General features: G+C 32.2%; 1 protein-coding gene across 1 annotated transcript; it reads right to left on the reverse strand.

Moving 5' to 3' along the window:
- Positions 1–2,918: 2,918 nt before the first annotated feature.
- Positions 2,919–14,838, reverse strand: LOC127725979 (uncharacterized). Its single transcript, XM_052233277.1, has 7 exons — positions 14,520–14,838; positions 14,038–14,116; positions 9,550–11,236; positions 8,018–8,124; positions 6,854–7,392; positions 4,257–4,383; positions 2,919–3,493 (listed from the first exon to the last, which is right to left on the reverse strand). The coding sequence occupies exons 1-7, from the start codon at positions 14,835–14,837 to the stop codon at positions 2,919–2,921; spliced, it is 3,432 nt and encodes a 1,143-aa protein (XP_052089237.1). The 5' UTR covers position 14,838.
- Between the last annotated feature and the right edge of the window lie 1,198 nt (positions 14,839–16,036).

A 16,036-nucleotide genomic window follows, 5' to 3' on the forward strand; every position in this document is an offset into this window, starting at 1 on the left:
TCATATCTTTTATCTTTTGTTTAGTTTCCTTTATGAATTCATTTACTGAAAATGATGTCACATTGATATTTGTTCAGATATTTTTCTTTCAGTCATTTTGTTAAAAACATGTAATAATCAAAGTACTGTTAAAGGCTATGAACCAGCCCATCCTACTTGATCAAATAATTCTATAATAGATAATATATTTGCAATCATTCTGTTATACACAATTGGTACCATTTTTTTTTAAACTTTACAGAAACATAACTATGTTTTCACATTCTGAAAAAAAACTAAATAAACTCTCAAACAATTCCATATTAGCTACACAGCTTCAAACCTTGTGCAATATTTGTGTGAAGATTCAATGTTCAGGGTTGGAAACTGAGGGAGGAATTGAATACACCAAAGAGGTACTTTTGTTTTAAATTTTGCCGAAGAAGACTGAATTCCCAAGTCTGGAATTTAGGGAAAAAACTCATCATGCAATTTCATAAAAGTAAAATGCACAACAAAAAATGTGTGCAATCAATCAATAAAATGTCAAGGAATATGAGTCGAAAACTATGGGAGGAGATCATTACACAAAACTGATACCAATGTTTGGTAAATTTGTAAAAAAAAAACACCCAAATCTGGGAAAATGGAGTACAATTCCCCAAACAATTAGGTATAATAAAAGGTACACAACTTCATCAGTGCAATATCTGCGTAACGTTTCATGATCGAATCAAGGATGAAAACTGTAGGAACAAGAGTGCACACGCTGAAATGTCTCGCCTTCTTTACTAACCATTGATATTATGTGGATAGTCCTAAATATAAAGCTTTATTACAACTGTCACATAAACTTAACATTAACCAAGTAAACTAAACATTGACCAATGCAATGAACCATGAAAATGAGGTCAAGGTCAGATGAACCATGCTAGGCAGGCATGTACAGCTAACAATTCTTCCATACAACAAATATAGTTGACCTATTGCTTATAGTTTAAGAAAAACAGACCAAAACACAAAAACTTAACACTGAGCAATGTACCTTAAAAAAGGTCAAGGTCAAATAAAACCTGCGTGACTGACAAATAGATTATAAAATATTTCCATACACCAAATAAAGTTGAACTATTGCATATAGTATTAGAAAAAAAGACCAAAACTCAAAAACTTAACTTTGACCACTGAACCATGAAAATGAGGTCAAAGTCAGATGACACCTGCCAGCTAGACATGTACACCTTACAATCATTCCATACACCAAATATAGTAGACCTATTGCATACAGTATTAGGAAAAAAGACCAAAACTCAAAAACTTAACTTTGACCACTGAACCATGAAAATGAGGTCAAGGTCAGATGACACCTGCCAGCTAGACATGTACACCTTACAGTCCTTCCATACACCAAATATAGTAGACCTATTGCATACAGTATAAGAAAAACAGACCAAAACACAAAAACTTAACTATAACCACTGAACCATGAAAATGAGGTCAAGGTCAGATGACACCTGCCAGTTGGACATGTACACCTTACAGTCCTTCCATACACCAAATATAGTAGACCTATTGCATACAGTATAAGAAAAACAGACCAAAACACAAAAACTTAACTATAACCACTGAACCATGAAAATGAGGTCAAAGTCAGATGACACCTGCCAGCTAGACATGTACACCTTACAATCATTCCATACACCAAATATAGTAGACCTATTGCATACAGTATTAGGAAAAAAGACCAAAACTCAAAAACTTAACTTTGACCACTGAATCATGAAAATGAGGTCAAGGTCAGATGACACCTGCCAGCTAGACATGTACACCTTACAGTCCTTCCATACACCAAATATAGTAGACCTATTGCAAACAGTATAAGAAAAACAGACCAAAACACACAAACTTAACTATAACCACTGAACCATGAAAATGAGGTCAAGGTCAGATGACACCTGCCAGTTGGACATGTACACCTTACAGTCCTTCCATACACCAAATATAGTAGACCTATTGCATACAGTATAAGAAAAACAGACCAAAACACAAAAACTTAACTATAACCACTGAACCATGAAAATGAGGTCAAGGTCAGATGACACCTGCCAGTTGGACATGTACACCTTACAGTCCTTCCATACACCGAATATACTAGACCTATTGCTTATAGTATCTGAGATATGGACTTGACCACCAAAATAACCTTGTTCACTGATCCATGAAATGAGGTCGAGGTCAAGTGAAAACTGTCTGACGGGCATGAGGACCTTGCAAGGTACGTACATACCAAATATAGTTATCCTATTACTTACAATAAAAGAGAATTTAACATTACAAAAAATCTTAACTTTTTTTTCAAGTAGTCACTGAACCATGAAAATGAGGTCAAGGACATTGGACATGTGACTGACGGAAACTTCGTAACATGAGGCATCCAAATACAAAGTATGAAGCATCCAGACTTTCCACCTTCTAAAATATAAAGCTTTTAAGAAGTTAGCTAACGCCGCCGCCGCCGCTGCCGCCGGATCACTATCCCTATGTCGAGCTTTCTGCGACAAAAGTCGTAGGCTCGACAAAAATGGAATATAAGTACCCACTGTCCCGCCACCAAACAATCTGCTATCAATAATAGCAATTTGGACATACACCTTGTATTGAATTTTATACAACTAATACCTTCATTACCATAAGCTGCAGATGAAACTGCTTTAGAATTGTTTTAAATAAAGACAGTTTAACCTTGCTTTATTAAAACTCTCATACAAGTGGAGAATCCTTGTAAAAAATCATATCTGTTTAATATGCATTTTTCATGTGTTTTTTAACTCTGATGTGTCAAAATCCTTTAATTCAAAATATTGATTAAATCAAAAAAACATGAAACATATGTCAACAGGCTCAATGGGGGATAAAAGTATAGCCTTTGATGATTAGAGTCAACTTATTGTATTTACCATTTCAGCCTGTCTGTTTGTAATTATTTCAACAAATCTGTGACCTCTGTTTTGTCTAACAAATGCACATTTTGAAAACCATCTTGCATGTTCTACCCAAGGATCATCTCCAGCTTCCCAGTTTCTTAATCCTCCACCACAGAAGAAACATCGACAATAATCATTGTATCCTTCATAAAAAAATCCTGCAAGTGCCATATCTCTTGGTGCCTGTTCTAAATATCCAGGCCAACCTTGAAATGTACTGACCCTGTCATTCAGCTGAGCATAAGCTTGGTGTTTTGGTGTTTCTAAACTGATACTCAAATCCTCTGCCTTGCTTTTATCTTCAGTTCTGTTCTGTTCTCCATCTAATACAGAATGGTCTCTGTCAACTACTGGTTGTCTCATTGCATCTTGTACTACATGAGGTTGCAGTGTTTGATTTATTAACTGAGAATTTGTGTCTGCAACATTGGAGCTTTGTATGTCTCCTCTTGTCAGTGATCTGTTTTGGGCACCTTCAGTTGTCTGAATACTTAGATCTTCATTTTGGTGTATTGTTGATCGCAGGAAATCTACATCAAAGTAAGAATGAAAATTCAGTAATTTTTAACAAAACTATACTTGCCTGGGCTTTACAAGTTGTATATATTTTTATAAGAATTTATCCAACATTGTTTACGTCAATATAATATCATGACTTATAGATTCAACCACTTCAACAAGTGTATTACGATATTTCACCTCTCGAGACTATTAAGTTTTAGGATGCTAATTGTAAAAAGAACACATCTGGAAGGAAAATGGCAAGAATTAAAACATGCTCAATATCATCAACAAATAAACTACTGTGCAGAAACACATGTGTAATTTATTCCAGAGAATATTATTTTGTAACACAATGCACTTCATCCCTCTGTGATATCAAATACATCCCATTGCTGTAATGGTGAAATCGCTCGTCATTTCATTTGTATTATGAATTAACTTCATATGTGAACTTCTTCACTTTCTGTCTTTCTAACCGTTTGTTTATCAATATTTATAAATATGCAACCAGCTCCCGTCGGAAAACTGATGTTAAATACGCTGCAACGTGTAACGGAATTTCAATGTGCTGACCCCATGTCAAAATAATAACACTTTAAGTGGTCTGTAGGTGGCCTGTTGGAAGGCAAAATGTCTGTCCCTATTCAACACCTACCAAACAAACCCGTTTTTACAGTGGCATTCTAAATAGCCCATTCTTTGTTCTTGCTAATTTAATTTGTAGAACCTACCCATGACATTGGTCGTTCATTTTCTACAACAAAAAGGGTTTACAGTATTACAATCTACCTAATTGAGTGATCATTGGTGTTGCTGATGTTTCTTGTGAGTTTATTTGGGTTCTATCTTCATTTTCACTTTGATTTGACTCTTCTGTTTGATTCTCAGCAATATCTGATGAGTTATTAGATGCTTGCTGAAATAGACAATCATAATTTTTTATCATATCACTATTGAACCTGCTAGTAAGATTTTATATTCTTTTAGTCAATTATGATTAAAATTTGTATTCACATGACAACATTTAGACTGTATCATGAACGATACATCCACTAGTTTCAGGGGAGATAATAACCAGCAGATGTATTTTTGTAGTGTTTTCCCTAAGTGTGTGAAAATGATTAATCAGAGTGATATAAACCCTGTTTTTGAATGGATTGTTACATGCCAAATGGAGAGGTTAGGCCATGTCTCTTTTTTAAAGGTTAATCTTAACTTATTTCATCCAGTTATCATATTCATCATAAAATAAATGGTTCAAAACTTTCTTTGCTGTTATAAATTTGTTAGACCCAAATTTACAATTTTTAAAATTACAATGGTGGAAGTAATTTATTTTCCAAAATGATGCTTCCAACAACCTACTTATGTCATATAATGTTAGCATCAGGTTGTTAGGTAATGACATGATAATATTGACAAATCATGATTTTAATACAAAAAGAAAAACATTTAACTTGTAATTATCGAAAATTGACTTTAAAGGACAATGTTCATTTTTGCTAAAATATGACCATCAATTTCAAATTGATCATACATATATAAAGGCCACAATCTGATTCTTAATGGATATATTTCAAAAGCCCCAATGTGAGGCAAAGAAAATCGTGTTATGAGAGTACACGATAAGCTCTAAAGTCAGCCTTTGTGGGCTGATGTCTTCAATGCACAACGATTGTGTGCATTTCTTAGACTTAAAAGCTTAAGGAAAACCATGACCACAAGTTACAATCCAAATGTTTATGTGATTAAAAAGCGCCTTTGTTTATGTTGAAAACTTAGACAAAACAATTTTCTAGATCAAGGGTTGGATCAAAAATTAGCTTTGCTACATTGCTACAAAAAATAAATGTTGTTCCAACAAAAATTATGCATAATTTAGAGTTCATTACTTAGTACTTTAAAATGTAAAAGAAGATAAAAAAAATTGAAAACAACACGTTTAATAATTTCATGCGTCCGAAGCGCTTTTCTGGATTTACCTTCATCAGGAATGCTCAAAGCCAAACATTTGAAATCCGAGGGATTTACAAGTACCGAAACAGTTGAAGAGCTATATGACAAAAATACCTAAAACAAATAGCCAAATTCATCTAAGGTCAATTTGCCTGAGGGAGTTGAATCCCTAGTTTCTTTATTATTTGAAAATTTATAAACGGATAATTTTATTATAAATTAATTTATGACATATAAAATAATTTATAAGATATTTTGCCAGATTAAAACATTTTTTTAAATGTTTTAGAAACTTTTAACACTTACAGTGAACAATGCAAATCTATCATATCATTTTTCTTTTCTTTTTTTTTCCTTTATGAACTCAGTTACTGAAAATGAAGTCACATTGATATTTGTTCAGCTATTTTTTTCATTCAATTTGTTAAAAACATATAGTAATCAATTTTGTTTTAAGGCTATGAACCAGCCCGTCTTACTTGATCAAATGATTCTATAATAGAAATGCACGAAATGCACAACTAAAATAATATCGTATATTTGCAACCATTCTGTTATACACAATTAAATGAACATAAATTTTACATGAATAAACGCTCAAATAACTCCATAGAAGCAGGTCCACAACTTCAATACTTGTTCAGTATTTGTGTGAAGGTTTAAGTTCATGGTTGAAAACTGAGAGAGGAATTGATTACACCAAATAGGTACTGTTTTTTTTAATTTTGATGAAAAAACACTGAAACCCAAGTCTGCAATTAATGGGGAAAACAACTCATCATGCAATTTCATAATAGTAAAATGCACAACAAAACATGTGTTCAATCAATTAATAAAATGTCAAGGGATCTGGGTCGAAAACTTTGAGAGGAGTTGATTACACAAAACTGGTACCAATTTTATGTAAATTTTGCTGAAAATGACTAAGCTCCCAGGTCTGGGAAAATGGAGTAAAATTCCTTAAACATTTAGATAAAATAACAAATACACAACTTTATCATAAGTGCAATATATATGTAACGTTTCAGATCTCAGGGATGAAACTGTAGGAAAAATGGAATATAATTACCCACTGTCCCACCAGCAAACCATCTGCCCTCAATGAAAGCAACTTGGACACACACCATTTTGTTCAATTTTATACAACTTATACCTCCATTACCATAAGCTGCAGATGAAACTGCTTTAGAATTGTTTTAAATAAAGACAGTTTAACCTTGCTTTGTTAAACTATCATACAAGTGGAGAATCCTTGTAAAAATAATGTTTATCTAATATGCATTTTTCATGTATTTTTTAACTCTGAAGTGTCAAAATCCACTGATTGAAGATATTGGTCAAATTAAAAAAAACACGATGCATATTTCAACATGCTCAATGTGGGATAAAAGTATCGCCTTTCATGGTTAGAGTCAACTTATTGTATTTACCATTTCGGCCTGTCTCTGTGTAATTATTTCAACTAATCTGTGACCTCTGTTTTGTTTAACAAATCTTGCATGTTCTACCCAAGGATCATCTCCAGCTTCCCAGTTCCTTAATCCTCCACCACAGAAGAAACATCGACAATAATCATTGTATCCTTCATAAAAAAATCCTGCAAGTGCCATATCTCTTGGTGCCTGTTCTAAATATCCAGGCCAACCTTGAAATGTACTGACCCTGTCATTCAGCTGAGCATAAGCTTGATGTTTTGGTGTTTCTAAACTGATACTCAAATCCTCTGCCTTGCTTTTATCTTCAGTTCTGTTCTGTTCTCCATCTAATACAGAATGGTCTCTGTCAACTACTGGTTGTCTCATTGCATCTTGTACTACCTGAGGTTGCAGTGTTTGATTTATTAACTGAGTATTTGTGTCTGCAACATTGGAGCTTTGTATGTCTTCTCTTTTCAATGATCTGTTTTGGGCACCTTCAGTTGTCTGAATACTTAGATCTTCATTTTGATGTATTGTTGATGGCAGGAAATCTAAAATCAAAGTAAAAATGAAAATTGAGTAATTTTAAAAATACATATACTGTTTGAGCTATAAAAGTTGTATGTGTTTTTATAGGATTGTATCCAACATCGTTCACATCTGTATAATATCCTGGAAGTCAGTTTTATTCGTAGAAATAATCAAAGTAGCAATGGGTTAAACTGCAAGTAATAAAATAGTAAAACATTTAACTTCAACCGAAGACTTAAATCTTTCTTTAGTCTTAGCTAAAACTGAATGTTTTCATTACTTGTTCATTATTTGATAACATAAACATTAAATAACCACAAAAAACATAATACTACCAAATAGTTGGTACTATCTATTAAGCAAAAATAAAAGATTATAAATTCCTATGGCTCATGGACTGTGCTTTGAGATGACCAAACTTTGCACAATATTTGTTATCTGAGAGATAAATAGTCTGGAATAGTGAAAAAAGCTAAAATGGAATTCAATCTATTCTGTTATAATCATGTCTGAAAATATAACTTTCTTTTTTTATTTATAAAAAAACTTTTAAAATATCTTTCAAAACATAAATGTCATTAAAACTGATTAACAGATATTTTTTTCTTATTTGAATATTACTTAGTTACTTTTTCAATTACATACCATCGGTCAATAGACTTTGGCTGGACTCTTGCTGAGGATTATCTGCAGCTGCTCCGTTTATTTCTGAAATAATTGGTATATTCGTTGTTTCTCTACCATTTACCATCCTATGAAAAATAAAATTGTTTTATTCAAATACAATATGTTGCTAATCAAAGCTAGGGACTCAAAAAAGCTATATCAACATAAGGACCAATTCATTATCATATTGCCTAACTAAGCTCTGCAATAGGTGAGAAAACAAGAGATCACTAAGAAATAAATGTTGCAGTTCCATTAATTATAACTCAATTTTATATTGAAAGTCTTAAAGATCAAGGTCTGATACTACTTGGATCACAAAAACTTACCATTATCACTGATATATAATTGATTGATTGGTGTTTAACGCCACTTTCAACACTTTTGTGCTATTTCATGGCAGTCAGTTTTTATTGATGGAGGAAGCCAGAGTGCCCAGAGGTGGTAAAGGAAAATGAGGTCAAGGTAAAAGTAAGCCCTGCCAGATAGCCTTACAGCAAATACAGTTAACCTATCATTTAGAGTACTCAAGAACCTGTCATTAATGTAGAAGTTATGTTGATCAATGAACAATAGAATTGAGGTTGAGGTTAAGCTAATCCTCTCAGACAGACATGTACCCCATACAATTATTCAACAGACCAAATATATTTGACATTTCAATTGAAATAACCAAGTTTGTGATGAAATTATGAAACTGTTAACATTGATCAATAAGCAAAATTTAAACTAAAGTTAAAAATTACACAACAAAATCATAAAGGGTTCTATAGAATGCATTGTCTAGCTGATGCAAGTGTATATTTAAAAGTGTTATGCTGACTGCCAATAAAAACAAGTTAAAATCATTTCTTCAGATGCTTTTTGTTGATCAGACAGATCCGCTTCTGTCCAAGTTTCAAAACATTCAATGAATGTTTAACAAAGTTATAGTAATGCCTAAATAAATTAACCCCTGACTGTATCTTAATTAAAGTTAACTGCAAAACGCACTTAAAGAAATATGGAAAATGAGGAAAAAACAAAATGCCCAAATCAGGTGTGGATACTGTCCTTTTGATCATAAAGAAGCATCTATCCATGCAAGTTTCATACAATTCCATGCAGGTTTGACAATATTTATTAATGTCTGAAAATATTGAACTTACTTTTAAATTTCTGATGAAAAAAAAGTTCATTCTGAGTAAAATACAGAAAATATAAAAAACAAAACATTTTCAATCATTTTACTCTGATCCTTTAATCTTGAAAAAGCTTTAAATCTTCATGACCTGACAAAGGTATTGATCAGTGTTTTTAATCTAAATATTGACTATGCCAACAGAATGTAGGATCGCTATGTATACCTTGCTCAATTTGATCACAGACTTAAAAAATATGCAAGTATAAAACACATGTTGTCTATCATGTCTATAGTTAAAAAATATTTCATACCACGTTGTCATCCTATTTAGTAAAAATTATAATGATAACAATTCAATAACTGTAACAAGAATGCAGCAAATATTTACCGACAATCTAATGATATTCTATGATGAACTTCAATAGGATTATCCCTTTGCTTCCAGTTCTTGTATTTAACCCCACAGCTGAAGCATTTAACCTCATCATTAATACCAGTACTGAAGAAACCAGCTCTAGCTAAACGTAAGGGACTAGTATGGCAGGTAGCTGGAAAATCCTGGAAAGATTGTACTCTCAGCCATTCGTACTGCATCTTTTCCTCAAGACTGTACTCATATCCCATCGACAACCTATTGAAGTAGTTAGTCCAAGAACTTGGAGATGCCACAGAAGGCGTTGTAAATGATAACTCAGAGACCAAATCAGATGACCCATCAGGTCTGATATAAGTAGAAATATTGTGTACTGATAATACACTTTGAACTGAATTTTGTTGTTGTAGACTCAACGTTGTTCCATTTTGATTTGAATGACTAGTGTTTACTTCATCAGAGGTTGTTCTTAGCTGAGGTGAATTTTGAACAGGTCTTACTTGTATTTGAAGAGACCTTGGTGATTTAATTCGATTAGAAAAAATAATGCGTCGAAGTCTTCTTCTTGATATCCTTCGCTTTTTATTCATTCTATTGCATTGTAATGCCGGATTTATTTTAGTTACCCTTTTCCTCACTAATTCAATCAAAGTGGTTTTTACTATCTTAGCAATTTCATGATGTTTTCTACATTTCTTTAAATATTCTTCTCCATCAGAATATTTTATATTTATTGATTTGTTTGCTTGCTCTTTCTGTAGATCTATCACACCCTTGCTTGAAAACATAGACTCTTCAAAATGTATGTGAAAGGGTAAAAAATCATCTGAAAATGATGAACTTTTTGGATGCTTACTTAGCTCTGTGCTATATTTATGTGCTGAAACAGTAAATCCACAGCGACAAATCTGTACACCCTGTTGATAACTGTTTGTACTACAGCATCCGGAACTAATAGCTGATATGTTGCTCTTTTCACTCTTGTTACTGTCATAGCCTTGTGATAATTTATCTGAACTGTATACGTCACCATTCTTTGTAACTGGCATTATGTGATAATCAGGATTCGACCATACCTTGTTGTCTCTGATAGAATTCTTATCAGACTGACCTGTGCAATGACCAATTTGTGAAACATTAGAATCTACCTCTAACACCCTGCGGATAGATGTTTCGGTACATAACTGTAAAATATTACCATTTGTAGTAAAACCACCGTCTTGATTTTCTTCAAAGTCGTCGATTAACAAAGGCTCTACAAAGTCATTGATTGACAAAGGCTCTACTGATTCATAATTTGACAAAGAAACTACTGAGTCAATGATTGGCAAAGGCTCTACTGAGTCATTGATTGACAAATGCTCTACTGAGTCATTGATTAACAAAGGATCTACAAAATCGTTGACTGACAAAGGCTCTACAGAGTCATTGATTGACAAAGAATCTACAAAGCAATTGATTAACAAAGGCAGAGAATCATTCATTTCATTGGCTTCAGAGGAAAAAGAGCTGCTGTTGACAGAAATTTCTTCATGGATATCAGGTTTTTCATCATCATTGACTTTTTTTAATTTAGTCTCTTTTTCAGTTTCATCCATTACAGTAAACATAGGTACTTCTGACATAATACCTTCAACAAGACTAACTGCAGAAAATGTTACTATTTTAGACTTCTCTTTCACAGGTAATTTTGATGCAACATCTGAAAGCATAAATTTATGCATCTAATGTGATTGATGGTGGCTTAATGCCCAGTGAAAGAATTAAATGTATATTCAGAATGATAACACTTTCTTACTAACTCAAATATATAGCTTGTTTTAGAAGCAGTTTTAATAAAAATTTAAACAGTTTTAACCTATTATACAATTAAAAATTTGTAAGTCCTGTGCACATCTATTAAAATAAACAACCCTTTAGAGTAAAAACAGAAAATATTACGCATTCTAATATGACATGATTCTTTCGTTTTGTAAACAACACCGTGATAAAATTATCGATATGTCTATACTAAGCGCAGACTACGAGGTGTTCAAAATAATGGCTGTTACAATATTACTCCTAAGTAAATCCACATGTATCGTAACCTATTTGCAAACGCTATGCCAATTTCGCTGTGTTAAAAATTGCAATTGAAAAAAACTATAGAACCTTTATTCTTATTCCGAGGCATAAGAAAAAGAATTAATGCATTAGAGCTCAAGAAAATGTACAAAATCAAAATAAAATTAAATCCCGCGAAATTCCATTAATGTTTTAGGCGCATTAAAGTCATTTCAAAACCTGACGTTATGCGAATGAAAACGCCAAAGCTGAAGGTTTTTCCGTTACTTTAACCCTCCAAATTCGGATAATATTGCATTAAAATGGAGTTTTTTAAGGTAGGTGTTGTTTTATTTTATATTCTATTGCATTATTCGCACATTTACTGATTTCAGCAAGTCAACATGGCGGCTCCTTAGTTACAAAATTTCAAAAGTGGATTTAACGGTAGCTTACGAGAAAAAAATGTAGATTTAAAATGGCAAATATTGGCGTGGAGTGTTTAAAGAATTATACACATTTTTTCTAGCGGTTATATAAGAAATAATTCATGCAAGCTACAGATTTATTAGAATTTAAGATTTATCTAACAGGGGGTAAAATAGAACAGCCACACACACTGCATACCCACCCTTCCTTCAGTTTTTTTAATGACCATATTTGTCCTATTAGAATCTAAATAATTCATGGAAGCCGTAGATTTGTTGTAAATTTACACATGACTTGGGGCGTGATATTCGTTAATTTTATCCCTCACTAACGCTCAGGATAAAATTTGAATATCATGGCCCAGGCCATGTATAAATTTCCAACAAATCTGTGGCTTCCATGAATTATTTCTTAATTCAATCACAAGAACAGTTTTCATCAGAAATTTAGCAGATGTAAAAGAAAGAGAAGGCAAGTACTTTATATTAGAAACACACATACATTTAAGAATTGAATGCTTCTTTTTATAATTTTATTGGGGTGTAAAAACATTGACCGAAGCAGACATTGTATGAAGTGCGGAAGCAGTTTATATTAAAAATGTGCTCACGACCAACACTTTTACAACCCTATAAAATTATAATAAGAAGCAGTCAATTCTTAAATGTATGTTTGTTTTGTGATTGTTGAAGGCCGAACGGTGACTTATGGTTGTTAACTCCCGTATAATAAGGCGATCTGGAAATCTGGCGTAAACCAGGCATAAGCGGTTACATGTCCAGATCACAGGCGTAGAAAAAAGTGGTAAACCAGGCGTAAATTAAGACAGGCAAGGTGTAAATTTTCCTACGGGCGTAAAACTATTGATAGGGCGTGAATTATAATACCCATAATGCTTTGTTTAAAGGATCATGGGAAATATTTTTTTAAATTTGGCTCTCTGGTATTAGTTTGCAAGAGTTGGACATATGGCAGCATGGTATATTCAGGGCTTGTTTTTGTTTTTTGGAAGAATTTGAAATTGGAATTATGAAATCAAATTGATAAATGAAAATTGTGAAATGAAAGGAAAGTAGCATACATGGTAAATAATAATTATGTGAGTAACTAAGTTAATAAGTTTTTATTTTTGAACAGTACTTTCGAATTCTGGAAACCTTCATCCTTGGAAAATAACATTTAAATCTTTCACATTAGGTTAAATTGTAGTATTATCATTGGATTTTTAGTTCAAATGACATTAATTTTCAAAACAACTTTGTCAAAATGCTAGTTTTAATTCAAGAAAAATTAATTGTCATAATTCTTATCTAAACTTAAACTTATTTGAGCCAGTGTCTGTCTAATATGTATTTATTTATATAGCTTCTTCAATGGTTAATATTTCAAGTTTTATGTCAAACAATGAGAAATTTAAGCAACAGTACAAGTTTGTATCAAATACACAAAGTACACAGCTAGGGTTAAATACACTGATTTAAATTCAGTGTAGTATTATGTAAGGATATTACGCCTGGTTTATTTATTGACCAGGCGTACTCATTTGCATATTAAGACTAATTTTTACGCCTGGTTTCCGCCTCAGTTACGCTTGGTTTCCGCCTGGTTTAAGCCTGGTTGACGCCTGGACATGCATTCCTTAAGCACTGCAATGACGCCAGGATAAAGTATGATTTCTATGCCTGGTTTCCGTGTCATTTACAGGCGTCACATTTCGTACAGGTTCCTACGTCATTTTGGTCACTGGTGGAGAATTTTCTCATTGGCATCATACCACATCTTCTTACATTTATATTGTTTGACTCTTGCTTTTGTCATTTATTTCTCACCAACAGATTTTATTAACGTGAATCTAGTTCAATCTAACTATAGTATTAAATAGCAAAAAGCATCTGGTGAAGAAGTGTATTTTTGAGAAGGTAATGTATTGTACTGTTATCTAGACTCTAATATTATGATTCCACAGATGCAATGATAAAAAATACTTGAGTCGTTTTCAAATATTTATTTACAGAGCAATTAAGTCTATACCTTTCCAGTTTGTAGGATCTGCTATTGACACAAAGTCAGGTATTTTTATCTTTAGAAATCTTTTGTCAAGTAAGGTAATCTGAAAGAACAATTTAAACAGATAAAAACAAAATTTCTCCAATTCATAATATCATTTCTTCAATTCTTAAACGATTTATCCTTTTCCTGGCCAGTTGATTTTGTTTTTATTAATCATTGTGTGGTTCCTTTCATATCAGTTTTTCATGGGTCAGAATTCAACTATGACGTACGTAAAATATTCTTGCTTTCCTAATTGTGACACGAAAAAAATAGAACACATCTTTTTGCATATTAATGAAAAAAGAATGTTTTGTAATTCCTGCTAATCTCTTCATGTCTGTGTATTAGGTATTGCAGTAGAAAAACCATAAGAAGGACAGACGATAAAATTATAAGGGTTAATATATATATAAATATATATATATAAATATATATATATTGTAAATAAACATGATAAATACCTGGTTTCCAACGAAAAAACGTCTGTCTTTTTTTTTGGCATCACTCCATAATTTCATTCGAGCTTTGGTTACACCAAGCAACATTGCATCATTCACCATGGACTGGTGTGTTCTAATACCTGAATCTGTATTAAATAGGTTAAATCTCAGCATAGGATGATCAGGACGTTGTGTTCCTTTGTCAAGGCATAAACTGCAACTTGATTTCCCATTGAACTGCTTCATATTTGAAACTATTGCTTTAGCTGGTAAACCCAGGGAAACTATCAGCAACTTGGGTCTTATCAAAATAGTTCCATCTGATGTATCTTCTTGCATTCCTGAGTAAACTAGTATTTAATAATAAAAAAAATACAAGCATACACAGTAGTCAAAACTTTAAAAAAAATGTTGTTTTTATCCGTACTAACATCGCAAATTTTGTTTATAAAAAAGTAGCTGAAAACATGCCTCTTGCTAATATTTTTAAATCAGATATTTACTTTTTTTGTCATTCATTGACATGTGTAAGCCATGAGAGAGTTGAAAATAATTATGATCGCATGATTGACTTAATCTAATTGGAAAAACGCAGAGAAGATCGAAATATGACTGTTTAAATAAGCACGTTTACTTATTACCTGCAATATACAAATTTTTTTTATACAATGGTTCAGCTGCATGTGTGTTGAATTTTAAAATTTTGATACAAAAAATAAATAAATTTTTCTATTGAAGTCAGATGTTAAGTGGACCAATCTTTTTTTTTTAATATTATTGTATTGTATCTATCATTTCCAAAAAAAGAAGAAAAACCAAGTTTAATAAAAAAAAATCATAATTATATAATGTCCTGTAAAAATTCTGTTTGTGAATTTTGTGTGATTTTAAGAGAAACTTTGTTATTCATACTTTTTTTCTCAAATAAAGACAAAAAAGCCAAGGCTGAAGTGAATAAGGAAAAAAAAGGGGAGTGGTAAATGAATGATAAAAAGTTGCTGAAAATTTGTCTGAAATCATTCATGATAAGTCTGATACATGAAGTTGTACAAATGAAGAAGCTGTCAAAAGAATTGAGAATAAGGTGTGTATGCATATTTTATATCAAAACAGGCTGACTGAGTAAATATGAATTAGACTAACTATACATAATAATTAACAATCCTACCTAGTATGCTAGCTCTCTGGCAATAGGTATTATATGAGGAGTATTTACAAAGTGTCACAGATAGATGGACAGAAAGACTTTTTCTATGTTCCTCAACCATCATTGCAGCTGTGAAAAATTTAAAGATATCTATTTATTTGAGGTAAAAAAAACATTTTGTCCTTAAGGCAGTTTGGGTCTAAATTAAAATATTTAGATTTTTTTAATAATTGGCCAAAATGTAGTCGTTATCATGCTTTTCCAAAAATGTATGAAACACATGGCTTTTTTTTAAAGCTACTGGTTGTGCAAAATTGTCAGAATTTGTATAGATTATACATTCAAAACACAATTTTGTATAATAGAATGAAAACTTAATGACAGAATTTTA

Source organism: Mytilus californianus, unplaced genomic scaffold (assembly GCF_021869535.1).
Source record: "Mytilus californianus isolate M0D057914Y unplaced genomic scaffold, xbMytCali1.0.p SCAF_15, whole genome shotgun sequence".
Classification (NCBI taxonomy): Eukaryota; Metazoa; Mollusca; class Bivalvia; order Mytilida; family Mytilidae; genus Mytilus; species Mytilus californianus.

Coding starts and splice junctions, on each gene's coding strand:
- LOC127725979 (XM_052233277.1), bottom strand. CDS start 14,837: ATGCAAGAAGATACATCAGATGGAACTATTTTGATAAGACCCAAGTTG. Junction 14,117..14,519: donor GTTTTTTCGTTGGAAACCAG/GTATTTATCATG, acceptor TTGTTCTTTCAG/ATTACCTTACTTGACAAAAG. Junction 4,384..6,853: donor CACAGAGACAGGCCGAAATG/GTAAATACAATA, acceptor TGTCTATTTCAG/CAAGCATCTAATAACTCATC.